This window comes from Malus domestica, chromosome 02 (genome assembly GCF_042453785.1).
Source record: "Malus domestica chromosome 02, GDT2T_hap1".
Classification (NCBI taxonomy): Eukaryota; Viridiplantae; Streptophyta; class Magnoliopsida; order Rosales; family Rosaceae; genus Malus; species Malus domestica.
The window spans coordinates 37,330,001-37,353,661 of NC_091662.1; the positions used below are offsets into that span (position 1 = coordinate 37,330,001).

At 37.9% G+C, this 23,661-nt stretch overlaps 3 protein-coding genes across 3 annotated transcripts; 2 read left to right on the forward strand and 1 right to left on the reverse strand.

Moving 5' to 3' along the window:
* The first annotated feature begins 3,290 nt into the window (after positions 1 to 3,290).
* On the forward strand, positions 3,291 to 10,092 carry LOC103413476 (protein EMSY-LIKE 3-like). Its single transcript, XM_008351940.4, has 10 exons — positions 3,291 to 3,707; positions 6,221 to 6,429; positions 6,517 to 6,629; positions 6,749 to 7,013; positions 7,107 to 7,325; positions 7,410 to 7,478; positions 8,680 to 8,922; positions 9,011 to 9,079; positions 9,191 to 9,254; positions 9,645 to 10,092. Exons 1-10 carry the CDS (start codon positions 3,680 to 3,682, stop codon positions 9,665 to 9,667), a joined length of 1,302 nt encoding a protein of 433 aa, XP_008350162.3. The 5' UTR covers positions 3,291 to 3,679; the 3' UTR covers positions 9,668 to 10,092.
* A 1,054-nt stretch (positions 10,093 to 11,146) lies between these two features.
* On the forward strand, positions 11,147 to 14,145 carry LOC103414285 (zeaxanthin epoxidase, chloroplastic-like). Its single transcript, XM_070813492.1, has 10 exons — positions 11,147 to 11,571; positions 11,759 to 11,921; positions 12,015 to 12,089; positions 12,176 to 12,276; positions 12,384 to 12,526; positions 12,624 to 12,835; positions 12,957 to 13,048; positions 13,218 to 13,332; positions 13,452 to 13,555; positions 13,780 to 14,145. Exons 1-10 carry the CDS (start codon positions 11,147 to 11,149, stop codon positions 13,826 to 13,828), a joined length of 1,479 nt encoding a protein of 492 aa, XP_070669593.1. The 3' UTR covers positions 13,829 to 14,145.
* A 1,864-nt stretch (positions 14,146 to 16,009) lies between these two features.
* Positions 16,010 to 22,667, reverse strand: LOC103413485 (uncharacterized). Its single transcript, XM_008351947.4, has 3 exons — positions 21,033 to 22,667; positions 20,302 to 20,929; positions 16,010 to 17,479 (listed from the first exon to the last, which is right to left on the reverse strand). The coding sequence occupies exons 1-3, from the start codon at positions 21,509 to 21,511 to the stop codon at positions 16,358 to 16,360; spliced, it is 2,229 nt and encodes a 742-aa protein (XP_008350169.3). The 5' UTR covers positions 21,512 to 22,667; the 3' UTR covers positions 16,010 to 16,357.
* Positions 22,668 to 23,661: the final 994 nt, after the last annotated feature.

A 23,661-nucleotide genomic window follows, 5' to 3' on the forward strand; every position in this document is an offset into this window, starting at 1 on the left:
ACAAGACAACAGCTCGCTATCACTAAAAATTATCTTAATACATCTCATTTAGTTACCTAAACTACCCCTCACACACCCACACACTCCGCACATCACATGCCAAAATCAATCTCAAGTCTTCGTCTTCACCACGACCACAGCAGACAGAATTCTTGTGTACGAACATCACTGGAGAAGAATATTCATGTACAAACCCATTTTCTATTCAATGTTGTGCTATACCAGTGTACTGATAAACCTACAGAGAAAAATTGAAGAGAACACGAACATTTCCTTCCATATCCTTTTTTTTTATTCATACATACATGAACATTTCCTTCTGGGAGGTCTTGCTATTAAAGTAGAACAAAGTCAGCAGCCACCTTCAAGTATAACCAATCTCTTTCTAACAAAAATAGAAGCCCAAGCATGATTAAGTGTAATAGATTCCTTTTATTTGTTAGTAGAACACCACTGGGCCTATAAGTTGTTGTCAAAATCGCAATCACTTATATTTGGTTCCTATTTGTAGCAGGATCGTGTGTGTTCGTGATTTGCGTATTCTGGATACAGGGAAGCAAGTTGCACTGAGAAATTTTCCTGGCAATGTCTAGTTAGTAGCATTTACGGGACCTAAATACTCATTCATATTAGTACAAAAAACATATTTAGTATTTAATTCTAACATGAAGTGTTTTCAACAATATGTCGACCGTTAATAAAACAATCATAAAAACATGATTGTGTCAATTTCGGTCATCATACACAACCACAAAAGTTGTACATAACATTGTTTTTTATGGTTCCAGGATTTTTTGGTGGTTCAACCAGTCCCTACATCTCTACCGTTGTTGTCCCCGTCTTCATGGTCCCCTCCCCCTCCGTCATGGCTGAAAGTTAACGTTGATGGGGCTGTCCATGGCTCAAACAAAACAGGGCGGGGGGTATTTGGGGTGGGTTTTCGTGACAACAATGTGAATTTGTGGGGGGTTTTGTCCGCAGAGTTTCTCCAGTTAGGAAAGGTCTTTGACTTGCTAATTCAGTTTAGTCTGCTAATTTAGTAGCACATAAACCAGCTGGTATGGTTTTGTTTTTCAATCTGGATTCTTGTTGGTTTGATGATCAACCGGACTTAATTTGTGATGTCTTACTTATTGAATTACGATCATTTTTAAACGAAAAAGCCGTACAGTTTCAACCAAAAAACATTTGTTTTTTTATGGTCGCACCTTTACACATTTTACCAAACAAATAACTGCTTTTGTATAATTGATTATTTTCACAAAGATAATGTTAGAGAGATCAAATTTTTATATCAAACTTGCAAATTAAATGAAGTGTCACCAATAAAAAATAAGAATGTTCATCAACATTTAAGTAACAATCCAATCATCAACAACATAATGTGATTTACAAAATTTGATCTCTCTAACATTATCATTTTCACAATATAACATGAATATTTTTTTTTAAACACAACAATACAGAAATAACCCCTAAACTCGATGCCAAAAATTATAATTGTTGATGCACAAAATCAGTGAGACTTTGGAACAACGTAAAATGTCAAGTTTGTAACATTCACACGGTTACTCCAGTCACCTAGTATGGATAATATGTAAAGAGATAGGGATAGGGAAACAAACACAAAGTGTACCTAGTTTATCCTGAGTTTGGCTACGTCTATGGGTATAGGAGTTCTCATTAATAGTGAAAAGTTTACATAATACATAGGTTTAAGCATAATCATCATTAATGGGTTCTAATGACAAGTTTAAGTACAATAATGACATTAACCTCTAATTGTAGGAGAATGATCTTCTTTTATAGTTAAAAAGAGTCACTCGCTTCCCTTCGCGATTGATGTGGGACTCTAAGGCTTTATTCTGATGTTGACACGTGTTAAGTTGTGATTGGTCTTTTGATTAGAGAGGAACTCATGTGCTTCGGTAAAAGTGCCTTATCATGAACCCTTCAATGGGCCTAAAGGTAGAAGTTGACTGGTACTTGGTAATTCGGGATTGGTAAAGTATAGTACAAACAATAGTTATATTAATATTGTGGATAGAGTGGCTAGATAATTTTAGTGAAGAATGAGAGAATTTATCCCAAAGTTTAAACATTATAGAATATTATTGATAAGTAAAAACGTTTTATAACACTAAAATAGAGATGCTGAAAATAGAAAAAAAAAAATCGAATTAGTTAAAATTGGTAGACTAAAATAATAATTCAAAATTAATGGAGTTCTATTAAATTTAATATATTTTGTATATACTCAAACCTCCTTTCTAATTTGATAAAAAAAAAACTAATGAAAAAAGTTTTAAATCTTTGCATTTTAATAAAATAACCATTTACTAACTTTATTTAATAATAACGACAAAAGAATAAAAAAACACAAAAAACCCAACTCGTGCTGGGTGCGTCCCCCCACCTCCACTCCCCCTTTCCACACTCCTCTCTTTTCTCCCATTGTCAACTGCATTAAGAGATTTTATTTTATTTTATTGCTTAGAATAGGAAAAAAACTTCAAATTAAATTCCATTTTCCATTTTTATTTTTGTGGTGTTCTTTCCTAGTAGTAGTTAAGATGACGAGAGATTTTTTAATGTGTTTGGACACGGGATGCTATACCACGTGTCTCTATACAAGTTGTGAGATTCTTGTGTTAAAAAATTAATAACATAAAAAGTAAAATTTTCCACCACTTACATAATAACACATGGTGTACCACTTGTGTTACGGGCACAAGGAAAATTTTCTTCAAGATGACACTTAAGATCAAGAAATTGGATAGAGAGCTACATTTATTATCGTAGGTATGTAAAAAAAAAAAGTGAGGGAAGATACTATAATCTCGTAAGGTGTATTTTCATGTATATAATAAATAATATATAAAACTAATATATGTAGATTTCACTCTTACCTACTTAAGGCAAAAGAAATAATATACATACACACAGTGTAGTACCGTTAAGTTTTATAAATAATGTAGTACGGTTAAGTTGTCATAAATTTCATAAATAGTGTAGTACTGTTAAGTTTCATAAACAGTGTAGTACCGTTAAGTTTCATAAGGAGTATAATAAATTTCATAAACAGTACAGTACCGTTAAGTTTCATAAATAAGTTTCATAAATAGTATATTTGAGGACGTGCAAGTTCAAATTTTTTTTAATATTAAAATTATATCTTTTTCATTAAAATTTAAGTTATTTTGTCATTTTTTATTAAAATTTAAAAATAAAATTATAACATAATTTTTTGTTAAAATAAATTTAGCTTAAGCCCAAAATTCCCCCCCCCCCCCCCAAACTTCCTTTCCAAAAAGGCCAAAAATTAAAAAAAATAAAAAAACTCGCTGCCTATTACAATTTACAATACTGTGAAGAGGGTGTGTGGGTATTCTTCTCCAGTGGCAGTGATTTCTCCTCCGAGTCCGACCGCCGCTAATTTCACTCTCTCTACTCTTCAAAACCCCACTTCTCTTCCTCCAATTCTGTTCCCTGCAGAACATACAAGGTACACTCTTGAATCTTCCACAACGACGACGTTTAGCTGCCGGTATCTTGCGGCGTCGTTTGGTGTTGTTCGGACCTCAAAGTCTCTGGGAGTATTTTGGAATCGCTGCCAAGTTCAGCGCTAGAAATTGTTGGTTTTTGGATTTGGGTTTGATTGAGGCTGTATCAACTGCTCATGGACTACGAGCCCTACGATAGCAGCGGTGAGCTTCCCTTTCAAAGATTCCTTTTTCCAGTAATTAGGGTTTTTGAAGTGATTTCTCTGCTTACTTTTGGGTTTTGGGTTACTTTTTTCTCATAATTCTCATAAAAAAATCTGTGTATGCCACTCGGAACAGTAATTGGGGGTTTTGGGGTTTGTTGCCGTGAAGGAATTAGGGTTTTCCCCAATGTAATGATGGTGTTTAGCAACTTAAATTCACTTTCTTGGCTACTTTAGATGTGTTTTTCTGACACAGCTTGACCATTTGAATTTGGAGCTTTAGTGTCAGCGATTGTAGATACTTTCACATCGAAGTAATTTACTTCATTGCTATATACAGTCATATACATTAATGAGCTCTTCTTGGTTTTTGGAACTTGGGTTATTTTGGGATCGATGATTTATGCGTTATTAGGTTGCTGAAGGAGAATTTGAAATCGATTTGTTCACAATTCAGACCATTCATTAGTTGACACAGAGTGAGGTTTTGATTGTTTCAGACAACTTCATACTTAGATAAGAGAACGTGAAAGAAAGAAGAAGTGGTAATTAAATACAAATAATTGAACATATACTTGAGAATTAACATCGGTAAAGCTCTAGACTGTCTGTTGTTCCTTTGCAAATACCGCTGCAGACCATATTCCAGAGTTTGAGGGAAAAAAGAAGGAATCTTATTGGATTTTGAGACATTGGTTTTTCCAAGTTCTTTTCAATGCACAAGAAATTATTTAATAAGAAAAAGAAATCATCTTTTTAAGCATGATTATGTATTTATTTATATTGGAGTAATATCACCCAAAGCAAATATGCATGTTATGGCATAGGATCACCAAAAGTATATGCTGACAGAAAAGAGCCCTTGAATCTTCAAGGAGAGCACCTACACTGTGTATGTGGGTTATTACTCCGTGCACCATTTGAACTTCTTTCCAGTGTTGGTAGGCACTAGTTTATGTATTTGAAGTCCGGTTTATATTTAGTTTCAGTTATTAAACAAAGTCTACTATGGTTAAGCATATTCCATGCCATACCTGAGTTACAATATCTTGTGAAATAAAAACCTATGTTATGATGTATTACACTTTCTTTTCATTAGTATCTCTTTTCACACATTTCTTTTCCCATCTCCTTCATATCTCACCATTGCATTTGGGATGTATTTATCTGACAACATGCTTCCTGTACCATACAATACATTATGACATATACTAGCAGTTTAACTGGTTTAATATAAATATGACTTGAGAGGTTCTGGATGTTTATTTATTTTTTTTGGTAAACTGGGGGGAAATGAACTCCAAAACCTACTACACTAAGTTATCCATACAAATCAATGGGTCCTGGAAACCCCTAATACATTACCAACTAAACTAGATCCAACCCAGGAAGGAGGATCATCAAAATAAAAAACGCCTAAACCCAAATTAAAACTCCAATTAGCTAGACAATTTGCCACACAGTTTTTCTCCCGGTAGACATGGCGAACTTCACAATTATTGATATGTCTCATTAAAGAACAGCAGCTAGCAACCAATGCAGAAAGAGGGTGAAAACTTGCAAGCTCATACATCTGGATAAGCTGAACAGCAATGGCGGAGTCCATCTCAACTATAAGATCGCTTATACCTTTATCAACAGCAAGTTTGAGTCCCAACAATAATCCCCAAATCTCTACTTCTAAAATTCCTCCCTTGCCCAAATTAACAGCAAGCCCGCCCATCCAGTCACCATGAGAATCTCTTATGACACCTCCCGGTCCAATCTGACTAGACATGGTCCTCTGAGAACCATCAACATTATGTTTAAACTTACAGGTCGCAGGAGGCTCCCAAGCAAGGAAGACCTGAAACTTTCAAGCTTTCTCAGAATTAAAATTAGAAGCTATAGACCATCCGGTAACAGCCGGGGAGATGATCTTCTTGGGGACCGGATGCTTGTTTATTTAAGTTATACTTGATATGCAAAAGGTAGTTTAATGTATCTCAAGGATCTAATTAGTCTGGAAGTTGTTCTCTAAAGATGAGTTTTCTGAACGTGCTCTTCGTTTTACAAATAAAACTCTTGGTGCAGCTAATCAGCCGTTTGAACTTGATGTGTAGAAGGGAACCTCCAGTTTAGTGGTAAACTTCAGCTTTTTTTTGGTGAAGTTGGCAACTTCAGCTTTTTTTTGGTTGAAATTGCCAACTTATTTAGTTCTTGGGTTTGCACCTATACCAGAAGTTAGAGATTTGAGAAATTTTATTGCAATTTAACTTTTTTCTATACATTTTCACTCAAAAGACATATCAAATAGAAGCTTGTAGATCTGTGTCCATACGCTGAATCTAAAATCAGATGATTGCATCCCTCCTTGCTTGTCAAGCATAGACAATGCATCGACAACCCGCAATATATTCTCTTTTTAATTTAGTGTTCCATATTTCTGTGAATTCTGGCCATGCTGCGTGTCTCATTTCATTCTCATTATTGATTTTCGTTGCATCCATTCTGAACCCAAAAAAACAATTGCAGGAACTGATGACGATTTTCCTCCATCACGCCAACATAGAGTTCCCAGAGGGGGTCGCGTTACAGGGAATGGAAGATCTGGTGGGGGTTCTGTCCCATATCCTAGGATGTATGGTGAAACTGACATGGAAGCACAAATTCACCAGCTTGAACGAGAAGCATACAGTTCAGTTCTAAGAGCCTTTAAAGCTCAAGCTGATGCCATTACTTGGGTACTTTTGTGATCTATTTTTTCATGGATCTAATTTTAATTTGTTTGATCAGGTTTAAATGAATGCTACATATATGTATTTTCTCAGGAAAAGGAAGGTCTGTTAACAAACCTTAGAAAGGAGTTGAGGTTATCAAATGAGGAGCACAAAGAACTTCTAGGACGGGTTAATGTAGCAGATGATGTCATAGAGAGGATAAGGTCTGATATATTGAAGTATCAAGATACAAGCTTTTCGTTTAATTGAGAAATGGGACCTATTCATTAGATTTTTTTTCTTCTTGTCTTTTAATGGGTACTGTATTGGGCAATGCCCACAGGGACTGGAGACAGGCTGGTGGGGTTCAATCGGGCATGTTGAGTACTGTTCAAGCAGTGCATGATCCAATACCTAGTCCTACTGTCTCTGTATCACGCAAGAAACAGAAGATGACCCAATCAGTACATACGCAGTCCTTTGCTGGGCCAACACCACCATTTCATCCACAGGCAGTTACCACATCCCACCAGCCATCTTCGTCTACTGTAAAACGAGGATCTGTCCCAGCCCCAGCCTCAGGAGCTAAGGGCAAGAAACATAAACCTGTGAGTTGAATATGGAGTAAAACAAAAAAACAAGTATGCAGGTTATTTATTCACTTATTTATTTGTTTTCCTTCGGTCACATTCTGTTAACAGGGTCAAATTTTACCCGGTGCTTCTTCAATGAAGCAGTACCCTTCCTCAGGTCCAACAGGAAGGGGTCAAGTTTCGCATAGAGTTTCAATTGGTGACGTTGTAAATGAACCTGCTGAAGGAAAGACAAATGATTCCTTGATAGGGAGGAAAGTAAGGACTAGGTGGCCCGACGACAACACCTTTTATGAAGCCATTATAAAAGACTACAATCAAGCAGAGGTATCTTTTGCTCTTACAAGTGTTCAAGGAGTTTGAAGTAATGTAAAGTCATGTACCTGACATTTGTTCATTTCTGAATTTTAGGGACGGCATCATCTAGTCTACGATATTAATTCGGCAAATGAAACATGGGAGTGGGTTAATTTATCAGAGGTATGCTTTGCAATGAAGTTATATTGCTAACATATCGTTTTCATTACGTTGTGTTCTGCAAATTATGCATTGTAAAGCTATAAATACCAGAAGCTTATTTAAGTGGTAAGATGCTATGTTGGAAGCTGAATTGTCAACTCTTGAATATAAGTGACCACTTGAAGTTTGTTTTTTCTTGAAATTTAAAAAAAAAAAATATAATAATGTTATAATACTGTACTTAGTGCTTAATGTTCTCTGTGTATGTACTTCAAACATTCTGACACGACTTCCTAAAAATTTTCTTTAATGAATTTTTGTTGCTTCTTGCTTTCTACTCTTTGTTAGCCAATGTTTTCTGAATTGTCCTATTTGTCCAATTGGGTGCTGTTAGCTGATTTATGCTACATAATTAATGCAACATGCTCCCAGTAGTATTTACCTTTTGCTCCTACTAAGTAGCTTCTGTTCGTTCCATTGCCACCATTACTTGATTCAAAAAGTTTGTTAATTTTTTGGTGTACAAACTGTGAAGTATAAAAGGTATCTGACAAGGGACATTGATGTGAACTGATAGGAGAGACAGAAAGGACAAACTATGGGTTTCAAGGGTCTATATATAATAGTTAGTCCAAACTCAATAAGTAAAGCCTTGTAATATTACAGGAACAGCTTAATGGTTAAGAAATCATAATTAGGGCCCATTTGGGAGTGATTCTGGGAGGGAGGTGCTTCTCCCCGGAAGTCATTCTAGCCCTTCCAGATTCAGTCCCAAATGATCACTTAACCAAACAAGCACCACATAGTATTAACATCCCAACATTAAAAGAAATTATGAAATTAGAAGCGGGTGCAACTAAGCACCAATGAAAATGCTCATAGGATATCCATCTCACTCTAGCTATCACATTGAAATCCTTATCATGTATGCTTAGAATATTTCAACGCCCATAATAACTATGAAAAAGTAAAAAAAGAAAAAGCTTGACAACTTAATCGACTGAATACTAACTCTATATTTTGGGGTTACAATATTAACACTATATTTGGTTCACACTTAATGGGAGAGAATGAACAGGGTTACATGAAGGAAACAGAAATTCATTTGGTTTTCATGTCCTGTTTCTGAACGATGACCGAGTGGATTTTTCTCACTCAATGATGATATATAAATTTCAGATGTTTTACATATTTTCTTATTTTGGCTTAATTCCTTGTGCAGATATCTCCAGAGGATATTCAATGGGTAGGTGAAGATCCTGGAATCTCTCATCGTGGGGGTTATAGTGGATCTGGTCATGGGATGAATAGATCTGTAGGCCGTGACAATGTTCCAGTTCCTGGAAGAGGTAGAGGGACCCCAAAGGGTCAAACAAGAAAAGATTTTCCGCCATCACAAAATGGCATTGGAAAGAAGGCACCAGACAATATCCAGTTACTTCACACAGATACTTTAATTAAGGAGGTCAGTAAAAGCTGGTTAATCCATATGTAGTCAATATATTTATTTTTATTGGCCCGATGCATACTAAAGTTTTGTTAAATTTGAACAGGTAGAAAGGGTCTTTGGTGAAAACCGTCCAGACTCTGTTGAAATTGAGAAAGCAAAGAAAGTGTTGAAAGTAAGAAGGATAATCTAAGAAATATTTTTTTTTTTTCTTTTGTTCCATTTTCAAGTTTCATCACAAGTTTTTTGTTCTTATTTCCAATACTGGTCTACTGACTTTGAGCAGGATCATGAACAAGCACTTATTGATGCAATTGCAAAGCTTGCTGATATTTCTGATGGTGAAAGCGGTAAATCATTGCTTATCTTGTTTTGTTTTTCATAGCTTACCTTGTTGCATATAAGCTTGTAATTTATTAGTGTCCACCAAGTCTGCTTATGCAGTTTCATATGAGCCCCCTATGAATTCCGCTTCATTTTACAGAAATTTGCATCAAACACAGAAGTGAGGACTTCATTTTTCTTCAAGAGTTTGTTTATGAATAATCTGGCACTTAATATATAATGTTCTGGAAATAGAATATACATATCTGAAATGCATGGATGGGAACAAATACTTGGGTGTGTATCATCTGTTTGTAGCTCAATTATTTTTCAGTTAATAAATTATTTCAGAAGGCGTCTTCTGTATACATGTGAACTTATTTTAGTTTTATTTCCTCACTTGATGCCTCGTGTAGGACCTTTGCCTTTAAACAGCTGATGGTAGCCAACACACTTTTCGCACGGGCAACCAATGGAATTGAGAAGGATAGATGGCTGGTTTTAAAATCTGAAGCAGTCAGCAGTCAAAAGCGCATGAAAGACTGGAACAATAAGAAGGAAATGAGGGTGCGGAAGTGAAACAGAAATGGCTTGAAGTGAAGGCCACCTTTTTGTACAATGTTATATCTTTTTATTATATAACTCGACACCCCAACATGTTAAAACTCTGGGGCTTGGGCCTTGCCACGATAGGTGTTAAGAGTTACTGCAGTCGGGCAATAATTCGTTATAAATAGTGGGCCGGCATTGTTAACCTAGGAAAGAGCTGATGCCTTTTGTAACATTGTTTCTAGTGTTAGTGTGCTGTCTTGTGTAAATTATTTTTACTGCCATTGCATACATGTGAGATCATATACTCTCTCACTCTCTATCGGTTCCGGTTCCGGTTCCGGTTCAACTCGAGGAGTCCCTCCCCAGTTTGTACTGATAACTCGAGAAGATACGGAGATCCTGTTAACTTCAAAAAGGGAAAACACAGTGCAAATACTATTTTTGATTTATGCTTCAAATAAAATTAAAAAAAAAAAAAAAATCTCTTGGCTTGGTGCCGCTTCTCTTTTCGATATCGGAAGAGGTTTGAAAGTTTCTCAAATCTCTCATGTTGTCCTCGTAAGATAAAAAGTTTCTAAACTCGTGTAAGAAGTGCATCAGATGCAAAGTTGGGGCATGTTTACTTGGTACAAATCAGAAGGAATGAATGTGCTATGAAAAATCTCACCTTGGTTTTGGATCATACCTTTATTTTTCCGATGTGCCCTACCCAAACTCAATGAGACTTTGTCTCGTTTTTCATTCCCTTGGTTGTTACTTGTTAGTAAACAAACACATGAATAAAATGATGCTCATATTCTACAAGTGCATTACTTGAAGTGAGCATGTTGAGGTTCATTGATTGCAATAGCCTATTCGTGAACTTAAGCGGGTTCACAAAAAGTTGTTCTAAAAACAAAGGAATCATTGTGGTCGCAGACTCGCGATCCATCCAAATTTGCCAATACAAAATTAAAATTTCCCACCCTTTAAAGGCAACTGCTAGGAGTTTGTAGCTCAAGTAGTTAAGAGCATTTACCTCTGCACCGATAAAGGGGCCCGTGAAGGGGAATTGGGTTATCCAACTTAATCCTATGTTTTCTGAAAGCAAAAGTTTGTCTTCGTTTCCTCTGATAAAAGCGCTTTAGCTTGGTTGCTTGCTTGTCACTCGATTGTTATTTTGCTGTTGAGCAATCACCTCCTCCCCTCATGCGTTTCGGTTTTTACATTTCTCGTAAACTTCTGTGAGTTGTGAGCAACCACATTTCTATGCACCCCATAAATTAGCAAAATTAGTTGGTCACGAAATAGTTGTGAATCGTTCACGTCGTACTAAAATTCGAATGTACATATTTCTCATAAACTTTCTACTTGTGGTATCAAGAAAATGGCCTCTTGCAGGTACTTATTCAACTCTTGCATTCAGACTTATCACGTGCTTGTTTTTAGAGAAAAACATCCTAGTAAGACCAGACGCTATTCAGTAACGAGATGTAAAAGTAGTTGCCGTCGAACTTCAGATGAAGAGAAATGTACCACAAGGAAGCTTAAAATTCTAATTGCTGGTGGGGGTATTGGTGGGTTAGTTTTGGCGTTGGCAGCAAAACGCCGAGGGTTTGAAGTGCAGGTGTTCGAGAAGGATCTGAGTGCAGTGAGAGGGGAGGGACAACACTGCGGTCCAATTCAACTTGTAAGTAGTGCTTTGGCAGTGCTGGAAGCCATTGATGAGAATGTTGCAAAGCAAATCATGGGTGCAGGTTGTGTTACTGGCAATAGGACCACTGGCTATGCCGACGGTCATTCAGGCGAATGGTAAGCTTGCCTTATATATGTTATATCTTCTGAGATGCTTATGTTATGCACTTACACACCTTCTGAGATGCTTATATATGTTATATCTATCTTTTCGTGTTGATTAGAGATAATTACACTTGCACATCTTCAGAGATGCTTATGTTATATCTGGTCATAAATATCATATCTTTAAATTTTGCTTCAGGATTACAAAGTTTGATCTTTCCTCCTCAGCTTTGAGTAAGGGCCTTCCCCTCACTATCATAATATGCAGGATGGCGCTGCAAGATATCTTAGTCAATGCAGTTGGGACTGAAATTGTGAGAAACAAATCCAAAGTGGTGGACTTCATTCAAGACCCAAGCAAGGTTGAATTATGTGACTAATCCAGTTTCTATTTCTTCCAACTTCTGCACAAATTGCCGGAAACCCTCACCTTGTTTCTGTTGATTATAACATAGGTTACAGCTATCCTTGAAGGCGGGGAACAATTTGATGGTGATGTTTTAGTAGGAGCTGATGGAATTTGGTCAACAGTAATCATCTCTTTTCTGAACCATTTCCAGTGTATCTGTTCTATCCACTTCTCAGCTGCCTAAACTGTTGTTTCTTTGTCACTCAGGTCCGTTCGAAATTGTTTGGGAGACAGGAAGCAAAATATTCGAGTTACGCATCCTACAGTGGAGTGACAAACTTTGTGCCACCATATATTGATAGCGTTGCGTAAGTAATAGATATGACTGGAAAATAGTGGTAACTAATTTATGCACACAAATGAGCAAGTAGCTGGCTTGTTTTAATTCACCAGTCTTGGCCTTGTTGGTTTGAAGGTACCGGATCTTCATCGGATTGAACCAGTGCTTTGTTGCAACAGATGTTGGGGGTGGGAAGGTACAATGGTTTGCCAATCATAGAGACCAGCCTATCAGCAATGAACCTCCTCAAGGAACACTCATCTCTCCCACTTTTCTCTGTATCTGACTCGAAATTATGCGTTGAATTTTGATTTGATGATTAAATTTCAAATTACTACTCCTACAATCAAATTATGACGCCTTTAGATGCTGCAGGTAGAAAGAAGATGCTCCTGGAGATATTTGGTAATTGGTGTCCTGAAGTGGTTGCAATAATTCAGGAAACAGCAGAGTCCACAATTTTACGGCGAGCTATCTATGATAGAGACATGATTTACACCTGGGGAACCGGCCGTGTTACTCTGCTGGGTGATGCTGCTCATCCCATGCAGCCGAATCTAGGTCAAGGGGGTTGCATGGCAATTGAGGTACGTTATTGTTTATGTAAATTAATTTAATCCTTAGCATGCTGCATGTCAGAAAAATGGAAACAAGTTGAGATCTTTTTGAGCTCCCACGGGCTCATTACTCGGGTGATTTTGTGTGCAGGACTGTTACCAACTTATACATGAGCTTGATCAAGCTTCCAAAACTGAGTCAGATTTTCAAATGTCGGATGAAATTGTCTTGGCACTAAGAAGGTAAATCGTAGCCGTAGGAAAACCCTGTCTCTAGCAAAGCAATCTCACTCCTAGTTTTAGGCTTGAGTATTGTTGAAATCTTCCAAATTTACAAAATTTTGTCTAAATTGAAAGATCTTCAAAACTCACTTGTAAGTTTTGCGTTCATGATGACGATGGTGAAGATCAGATATGTAAAGAAAAGAATGTGGCGTGTTGGCATAGTGCACGCAGCCTCCCGAATGGCATCAAGAATGCTTGAAAGTTACCAACCTTACATAAAGTTTCGAACCGGTCCTGTGGCTGTAAGTTTTCCCCAACTAGTTACCTGCTTCAACCTCCTGAAAGGTTTTCCTAATTTTCATTTAATGAAATATAAAGTAATTTAAATGTAACTGATTTCATTTTGTTCTTGTGGTTGCAGCATCTACTGACTCGGCAGATAACACACCCTGCAATTCCTCTATTTCGTGCATTTCTTCAATTTTTTATGCCAAAGTTTATGGCTTGGATGATAGCAGGGGATGGGTAAACGTAGAAATCTATCTCAAAATTTATGTGCGCGCGCATGTTTATGTGTGTGTGTGTGTGTATCACCATAGCTTCTCAACATCATAACCTCCTTAGTTAAGGACCTTCCACAGTTCCACTGAGACAGTGTGAAAATGCTACAAATTTAATTTATTGCAAAACTTGAGGAAGCGGAAACAGATAGCAAACTTATATCATTCATGTTGCTCTTGTTGGTGCAGGTTATTTCTCAAAGGGGAGAGAACTGAATGCAAAGTGCAGGATAAGTAGCAAACTTATGCCATTTGCCGAAGCGCTCAAATATCATCTACCCTCTTTGGATCTACTTGGGCGACGATTTAAACCTGTTCCCACCACTAAAAGATTTCGGTGGGTTCTATAAATAAACATCAATTGAGACGGTGAAAAGCAAGTCCAAGGCTATCATATCACTATTCGTAATATTCACATAAAAACATAAATTCGAGTTTAGAATTTATACAACCTCCTTAAACGTGTACATCACAATCGACACCCACAAAAATCATGTCCTACATATTTAAAGAGGAGGTTTTTCTTGTTAAATAAACAACATCCAGCTTGCTCCATGACGTTTTTAGCCTCTCTCCATAACGTTTTTGTAGGAACTGGAACCCCTCCGGATCCAAAAAGATCTGAGCCCATTAATCAATGCGTCCGGACCATTGAAATTTGATTTAACAGCTACAATTATTATAACATTCAGAGGGGCCTCCTGTTCGTAGCTGTTTGATCAAATTTTAATAGCTCGAATGCATGATTGGTGTGCTCAGATCCCTTGGATCCGGAGGGAATCCAGTTCCGTTTTTATATAGTGATCGTGTCACAATTGGGAGAGGGTGTGAGCCATAGGCCCATAAGAGCATCTCGCCGGTCCCTTTTTTGCCCTTGCAATTAGGTTGAATTGCCTCCAACCCAAAAGAGTTGCCCTTTCAGCTGAGCTTGCTTCCTTTGCTTGGGCTTGAGCCCTATTGTTACAGTAATTGCCACTGTGTGGCCCATCCAATTGCATAGTCCAAAGCAGCTGCCACTTTATTCTATGCTCTCTTTCTAACGGTCGTTTCAATTAGGCCACTGGATTTTTAACGGTAAAAAAAAAAACGAAAACTAACGAAAAGTTAAAAAAAATTTCTGTTTTAATGAAAAGTTTTTTTAAAGGTATAGTGAATAGTACCAGAGAAAGATATAAATGTGGTTTTTCATTAAAAATGAATAGTACTAAGAGTGTTTTGTTAAAACTCCCTAAAAAAATGCAACTTTTTCTGCAGCTTCCATGGAGTTAGATTTGGGCCATCCAACGATAATAATTTTAAAAATCAACAGGTAGGATTATTTTAAAGTTAAAATTCTCAAAAATAAATAAATAAACAGTAAATACCCAACATATTCTTCATTCTTCACACCACAACTCAGTATTTACTATTTAGTTTTACTACAATGTCCGATATTTATTTGCTACCTCCCAAGAAAACATAAAGAAAAAAAATAAAAAATATACATGTGAAAGTAATTGCCTTAGCCCTTGGCGTCCCTCTTCCCCAACAATTGGACTTGCCCAAAGACAATTATTATTTCCTTGTCCTTGTCCTTGACCTTGACTTGTCCTCCTAAAAACGGATGGAGATGCACTAAGCAAAGTACGATGCATGTGCACCTTAAGCTATTTTAAGGAACAACTTGTCTTTAGAAAACATAAAATGGTTTTCCTTCTATCTGAATCCGTTCATGGTAATTGACAGTCTTTTATGATCAAACTTGTATTTTTGTTTTTGGTCAACAATGGCGGTATCTTCTCTGTATCTTAATTCATGTCATCAAATTCTTGGTTTTATAAGATGTAAAACTAGTAGGTTAGATCAAACTTCAGAAGAAGGGAAGGGTGGCAAAAGGATGCTTAAAATTCTGATCGCCGCAGGGGCGCTGGGGGCTAGTTTCGGCATTGGCAGCAAAACGCCGAGGACTCCAAGTGCAGGTGTTTGAGAAAGACCTGAGTTCGGTGAGAGGGGAGGGGAAACACCGTGGACCAATTCAACTTGCGAGTAGTGCACTGGCAGTGCTGTAAACCATTGACGAGGATGTCGCAAACAAATCATGGAAGCAACCTGTGTTCCTCGCCCATTTCTACGATTTTGTTTGCCCGAATTTTTGACTTGGATGATAACAGGACATGGGTAAGGGAACATAAAGACAACAGAAATCTGTTTCGATTCATTTTCACAGTTCAGTTCTATGAGCATCCCTCATTTAGTCATCCTCCGCTCTCAAAGGGAGAGAAAAGGATACAAATAGCAGAATAAATCACAAACTTCAATCACTTCATGAGTGGCCATTATTTTTCTTTCCGGTAATTTCGTTCCTACTTGTGAGAGAGATGTCATCAGCAAAGTTTTAAATTCTCTAACGGAAGCAGGGGTTACGACAAAGGAAAGGAGCTTAACAGAAACAAGAAAACTATCACTGATCAAGAACAGAGTCTTTCTAATTTGACACCGTACACGATTATTTCTGGGGTTAATTCTACACAAGTACTTTTGTACATTATATTACATACGCTTGTAATGGATATTTTGACACAAAACAGCGATTGTACCACAAAAACCATAAATCGTTCAAGCATACACTTGAAATATATCGACCAAAACAAAAACCCTAGGGATTAGTGATCAGGGAGTACTATCTGCCTAATGCTACTTTCTACTTTCCCCTATCCCTCACTAGAATACATAAATAAAGTTATACCTTCTTCATGTCCATGGCCATGCATAAAGCTAGACGATTAATTTACCTTCTAGACCGTTTTTTAGGCCGCTTAGAAACCTCTTGCTGTCCTCCACTCTCCCGTGGCCGCTTTGGTGAAGCTGCTACAATTGCAGCCTCAGCAGCAGCCTTCTTGGGCGGCCTTCCTACACTTCGCTTGGATGGACTGCTGCTTTCTTCCTTGGCTTGTTTCTTCTTATCGCCACTTTGCCTTAACACCCTTTCTTTAACTTTGTCAACCTTACCACCACTTCCCCTCCTCTTTTGCTCTCCACCTGATCTAGAACTAGTGCCGGTGCCAGTGCCACCACTCTTCAGTGTGTCCGCAGGTGAATTGCGCTTTATTCTCTTCAAGAAATCAGCTGCTGCACTACGCTTTTTGTCCGACCCTGCTGCCTCCGTTTTCCCCTTCTTATCCTGTTTGGGAGTTTCGGCTTTCAAACTTGCCAGGCTCGCACTTTGTTTCTTCTTGGAAGCACTGCCATTATTATTCTCGTGATGAGCAGTACTCATACTCGTCCTTCTCGAGCTTCTGGTTCCAGTGATCACGGGGTTGTCTTTGGCTTTAGCAGCAGCAGCAGCACTCTTTACTAGTACTGAACTGCCACGCTTTTCAGCTGCTGCATGATCATCAGAAGAGGCCTTGGTGGCATTAATGGACGGTTTAAGATCAAAAGCTGCTGCTTTCTTCTTCTCATCTCCTTTGAGAGTCTGACCAAAGCTAGAAGCAGCCGCGGAAGGTTTTGACGAAATGGAGCTCCTTTTGCGGCAGACAATGATGGGTGCAGTAGACTTTTGCTTGGCAAGCAAGGAATCTGATCCTTCAAGCTGCTCAGGGCGTTTGGGTTGCTGACTTGTGGCGGGTGCAGGAACTACCGAGTCTGATTGCTCAGATGAAGGGTCGTGGTTGGGCCGTGTGATGAGATTCTTCTTCTTCATTTCATTTAAGACGAGGCGGCGGAGTTGGTGAGCAGTCCTTGACTCGAGGGAGGATTTGGGGAAGAAGACGACGGCATTGTTGAAGAGGAGGAGCAGGTCTCGGTAGAAGGAGAGAGAGCAGGATGAGTAGGCGTCCTTGCGGAGCTTTGTTTGTATAGTTTCCAGGTCTACATGCTGCTGGACAATGCTCTTGTACTTATCGCTTTCCTGCACAATGATCACACAGCATCATACATTCATATGCTTCCGTTCGGTTTAAAATTTTCATCCGCACCCCAAAAGTTTATTAGTCATCACTCATCAGTGACTGTATTTTATATGTCCATTTTAGTGTGTGTGAAAACGAGAGAGGATCCTCGCTGGATCCTCTTTCTGAGGATCCCAAGGATCCTCCAATCACATCCGTTCATCATACATCGTGCGGCCAGTTTTTATCAGGTACTGTTTATATTCAATTTTAAATAAAATAATTTACAATAATTTTTTACTGTACGATATACAATAAACGGATGTAATTGGAGTATCCCAGGATCCGGCGAGTATCCTGGTGTGAAAACTAGTAACTAATAACTTCCAGAGTTGAGAATTGCCATTTCAAATCACAAGTGGGCTTTGATTTGCCCATTATAAAAATGTGTTTTGAATGTTCACGCACGTCTCAACCAACAAAAATAAGGGCCCCACTAGTCACAGTCCACCTCAGGCCCAAAAGAAAAAATCTCACAATCCACCAAATGGGCCCATATTGCAAAAAATAAATAAATAAAATTTAATTAAATCAACATAACTGAAGGCACTTCTCTCTATTGTTTTTTTGTAAACCATATTTTCGCTAAAAACCAAAGAAAGGAGTGTTTAAAAAAGGCATATAGCAACAAAAGAATCTGGATATTTAAAAAAAGTATCAACCCAAAAGATTTTAGGGAAAAAAATGATGTGTGATGAAAAGAGGCGGTAGCCAAGCCATGCCTAATGCCTAATGGGGTCCATGATGGGGGCAAATTCATCGCATTTGTATGACACGTTTTATTTATAAGTTTACACTTTCAGCGCAATGCTCCACGACCTACCCTTACACATCTTACGCTATTAACAAAAGTAGAGAAAAAGATCATCTTCGAATTTCTTCCTTTAAAACCCGCAGATCAAGTGATCTTGATTTTTGAAATTTGATTGAACGGTAAAAAATTATTATAACTTTAATAAACCTGAACTTCAAGAACCGTTGAATTAAATTTCAAGAATCTAAATCACTTGATCCACAGGTTTTGAAGGGAGAGATCCAATCTCTCCCTCAAAAGTAGAGAATTGCCACAGTAATTGGGGTCCCTTTTTCGGTTCAAACCTCTCTTCTTAGAATAGATTAAAATAATAATATTGTGATTAAAATAATAACATTGTTTGTATTATAGAAAAAAAATAAAAAATCCAAAGACATTTACGTCGGTGGTACAACTAAATGTTTCTCTACTATTTGAAAAATATTCTAATTTAAATTTTGAAGAAAATACAATTTGAAGTGCAAACGGCTTTTGATTAGAATTTTTTAAGTGAGAGAAGTTAATAATCAATTTATTCTCTCACTCGCTTTAGTTGTATAATCTTTTTTTTATTTAGATGACCTTAGCATTATTGTTTAGGAAATACAAACAACACACCATATGTGACATAACTAACACATTTTTATAATTGCTTTTTTAATTTTAGAAAATTATAATATTACCCGGGATGTGGGAGTTGGGCATAAATTCAAATCTAAATATTTTATGAAAATATTATTTATACTAGGTTTTAATTCATAAAAGTAAGGTTCTTAAAGACGTTAGGCGCTAGTCGGACGATAGGCTGGGGCCTAACCTCCTAGACTTAAAATATTTATACTAGGTTATATTTCGTGTAAATAAGTATCTGCTTAAATTTAAAATATATATAATTTTATTATAAACTACAAAATAGAATGACATATGTATTATGAAGTATTTGACCATAATGAAACATGAGGAACAAGGATATAATATGAGTTCATTTAAGTATACAACAAGTTTTTTACAATTTATTAAAAAATAAAAAATAAAAAATAAAAGTTATCTATTTTCTGTCTAAGTGAGTCGCAACCTAGGTAGGTGTCTAAACGGATTTGGGTGGGTTAGGCAAGTACATAGGCGGGCGCCTCAGCAGTTTTATATGTCATTTCTTAATTTTCAAACATCTAAACATTAATCGGAACAATGACGAGCCGCCTAACGTCTAGACGGAACCTAGACGGCTCTAGACAAGGATTTTTATAATAGAGCGTAAGTGTGTAAATATCTTAACAAAAATGCATGTAGCCAATAGCATTTTAGAGAGTTTGCTGCAAAAACCTAGACTCCTGGCCGTAGGGCTAGCATAGCAGCAACCATTTCCAGCCTCATGCGTATTTTTCAACCTACTTCCCTCAAACCAACAACAAAAACCATTTTTGTTGGAGTGGTCCCCAATTTTTTGAAACATCATGACCACTTGTTGTCCCATAGTAACCATAACACCCTTTTTATCTCGAAATTATACGCACTAAATTTTATTACAAAATTCAATTAGATTTTGATTAGAACAAATTTGTTTTTTTTTGTTTTTTGTGGCTACTATCTTGCTTTCGTTTTGGTGCATGCATGTTTGGTAGATCTGGCAGAGATGGTGTTCTTCGGGAAAAGGATTCTTAGCGGATCCCTTCTACAAAATCTACCCAATCAACAAATTCGGATTTTTGAAATTTGATCCAACGGTTAAAAATATAGACTATTTTAAAAGTTATACTAATTTTAACCATTTGATCAAATTTCGAGAACCCGAATTAGATGATTAGATAAATTTAATGAAAGGAATCCTCTTCGTTTTTCGTTATGAAATTACATGACACATTAACCCGACTCGTTCAAACTCATCCTACGTGCTTCCGATTTAAGTTTATTATTTACTAGCCTAGGTGGATTGGTAAAACTCGGTAAAAAGTAAATACACACAAATAAAGAAATAAGAAAAAAAAATACCTGGGCCGGAAGCCGTCGCTCGAACAACGAGCCATGCTCTTGCGCACGTATCAACTGCAACACCTCAACCAACGGCTGTGATTTCACCAACGATACATCTCCGTTATTGTGCTGCTGCTGCTCCTCTGGGACCTCCATTATACGGCGTCGTTTGCCGTTCCATTTTTTCGTTAAGCTAACCGAACTCTGCGCCTCGCTGCTCTCCCTCATCTTATCCGCCGAATCGCCCCCACCTTTCCCTTGCCGGCCCGGTTCCTTCCGGTTCTTTGCCACCGTTTCCGAGCTTCCTTTGTCCGAGTCCGAATCCGACTGCCCACTCCCCGTCCTTTTGGAAGGTTCAGCGGAAGCGGCTGGGAGCAGGCCCGGTTCAGAGAGAGCGCGATCTTCTGGACCGGACTTGTTGTCGTGGTCCAGGTTTTTGGAGCAGGTCGAATTGGAGCCGTTCACCGACTGGTTCTCGTGGTCCGGTTTCGACCCGTCCGGTTCGCCTTGAACTGTTTTGTCGTTTTCTGATCTGTGTCGATTGGAGTCCTGCTGCTGCTGGTCCTCCAGATCTGGTTTGGGGTCGTCGTCTTTGAAGCTCTCTTCTCTCTCCTCCTCCAACCTCTTCACCTTCAACTGCAACGACCTGCCAAATTAATCCAATTCAATCAAAACAAGTCGCTCCGACTCAGATCTAAAAATTTACGTAAAATTTAAATATAAAAAAAATGAAAAATAAAAAGAATTACACGATAGAGACGTCGTAGCGATGGAGCTCTTGACGGAGCTGGGCGACGCGGAGTTTGCGGAGGTCGTCGAGCCAGGGAATATTGTTAGTATTATTGTTATGAGGATCGTGGTGATTGTCGTCGGCGTCTGGAGGGACGTCGTCGTTTTGGTGGCGGGAGCGGAAACGACGGCGGAGGTCGAGGTACTTGAGCTTGCAGTTGGAGGCGGTGGTGAGGAGGGGAGGGAGAGAGGTCTTGGCTTGGAGTTCCATGGCGACGGTGTCCCAGTCGTGGATGCCGTAGCGCTTGACGGCGCATGCTAGCAGGAGCTCCTCCCACGTGCCCCAGGAGGACGTAGACGTCGTCGTTTGGTCACTAGTAGTAGTAATGTTGTTGTTGTTGAAACTAGGACTGCCGCCAGTGGCAGCGCCACCTTTCATCGTGACGTTTATGGGGTTGGATTGTGGATTGGAGCCTGCTGTGCTTTTTATATCGTTCATATTTTGGTTTGGTTTAATTTGATTTCAATATTTCATTCTCATCCCTCCATTTTGTGCTTTCAAATATTAGCACCACCGCACCCTTCTTTATACTTTTTTGTAATTTTATTTTGGAGTGTAGGTTTAAATAGTCAATTAATTAAATTAAAGGGCTACCTAATCCCATATATACTCATGGAGAAAAAAAAATACAAAAAGTAAAGCTTTTCATAATATCTAAATCGTCTTTCTTTCATTATAATTTTGAAAAAAAAAATAAACAAAATAAAAACCCACACATATTTTAATGAAAATAAATAACATAAAATAAAAAAAAACAAAACAATAAATAATAAAACAAAAAAGAATGAATTGTCACACGATTTAATTCTTATAAAAAAATATAAGATTAAATGAGGCTGTTCAAATAGGCAAAAAGGGTAGTTAAACTAAAACAAACATGGTGTTGTTAGATTGGGTAAATTATATGCTATTATGTGTTTATATAATATAATTGTGTTGTATAGAAATAGGGTTAGAGAGGGAGTCGGTCTCGAGCACGCAACTGGAAAATAGGTAGAGGAGGAATGGATAAATGGAAATTGACCAAAGTGTCCTTGTTCACACAATCTTCTGAATTCTGATTCTTCTCTTTTACGTATGGCCCTTGGATTTGGACTTGGTCTTCAATTACTCACTTGGATTGTTGGACTCGGATTCTTTACCAAAGCTGAGGCCTCAACCCTCCACGGTACGGCCCACGACTGGACTTAAAAAGAGGCCCAACAAATTTAAGCCCGTAGGCAACAATAAAAGACAAACGCAAAATGAACCTTAAACTAAAGCAACAAATACCAGCGTCCACCGCGCCGCATTCTCTGCGCCCCAAACTAAAGAGAAAATAGATATGAGATTGTTTAGCAGAATCAATACACCAAGAACCACAAACTCCAGAGCCACACCAAGAATCACCCTTGTTCTGACGTGAATAGTTCCACACGGCCCAATTTTTCCGGCGAGCCGGATGGGCAGTGGCCTACGACTACGAGTGTGGGTCTTCTTGTGTCAATATGGAGTCCAACACTCCGAGATCTAATTCATGGTTATGGGTTGGAAAAGATTGGGGGATTAAGGAGAGGAAGGAATGAACTGAGACAAAAGCTCAGAGAGCTGAGATGAAGTTCAAAAGAAACCATGGATAAAGATATAGGGAAGAAGAGAAGAATGAAAACAGGAAAAAGGGATGCCACCGACCCTGAAGTCAAAGGCTAATGCCTGGATTCTAAAAAAAAGCTGGTATAAAAAAAAGTCGGGAGCTATTTTTGTGTTTGTTAAAACAATCGGTTTCAGTTTTTTTTCACAGTTTTGGATGAAAAAAGTAAAAAAATAAGATGATGCAAAACCCAGCTTTAAAAAACCGGCTTTTTTTTCACATATGTTTTACATAAAATTTTACCAAACACTGTAATACTGACTTTTTTTTTTCAAAAGTACTTTTACAAAAAAATTTACCAAACACCTACTGCTTTATTTTCATATGAAACAACTTTTTTTTCTCTCTTGAAAGCACGAGAAGTCAAGTAAGTGGCTTTTTAGGACTTTCGAAGGGGACCCCATTTTTCTCGGTACAACTTTGATCTGGTACAACTCGTCTACCGAATAGTGGGGGAATAAATGGTGGAGGTGTACACCTCAACAATGCCCAATTAACCCCATGGAAAAATGGGTGCTTTTGTCAACTTCGGATTTTGTTCCGCATTTCGTCGTATTCCTCATTCAAGGTCTCTACCCACTTTGCTTTGTGGCTCAATTTTTTTCTCTCTTTATTTTATTTGCTTTGTGGCTCTATCATAGTTTTGGTAGTACATTCGCTTATGATACGCACGCGCATACTTGTACTATATGTCTCAATGTTGTTGTCATGCCTTGTTCCCTTGTTGCTGATACATGCTCAATCCTCAGGGGATTAGGCGGGATGTAGGCGGCGGTAGGCGAAAATTATTAGAACAAGAGCTCAGCGGACATCTCCCTTCTAATAAAGTTATGTACAAGGCAACAAGAAGCTGTTATTATTCCCTTATAATACATATATGCCTATGAAATTATGTAAATAGGCTTTGCAAGTGAAGAATTACCTTACCCTAATTGATAGGGTTGTCCTCTTTAACCTT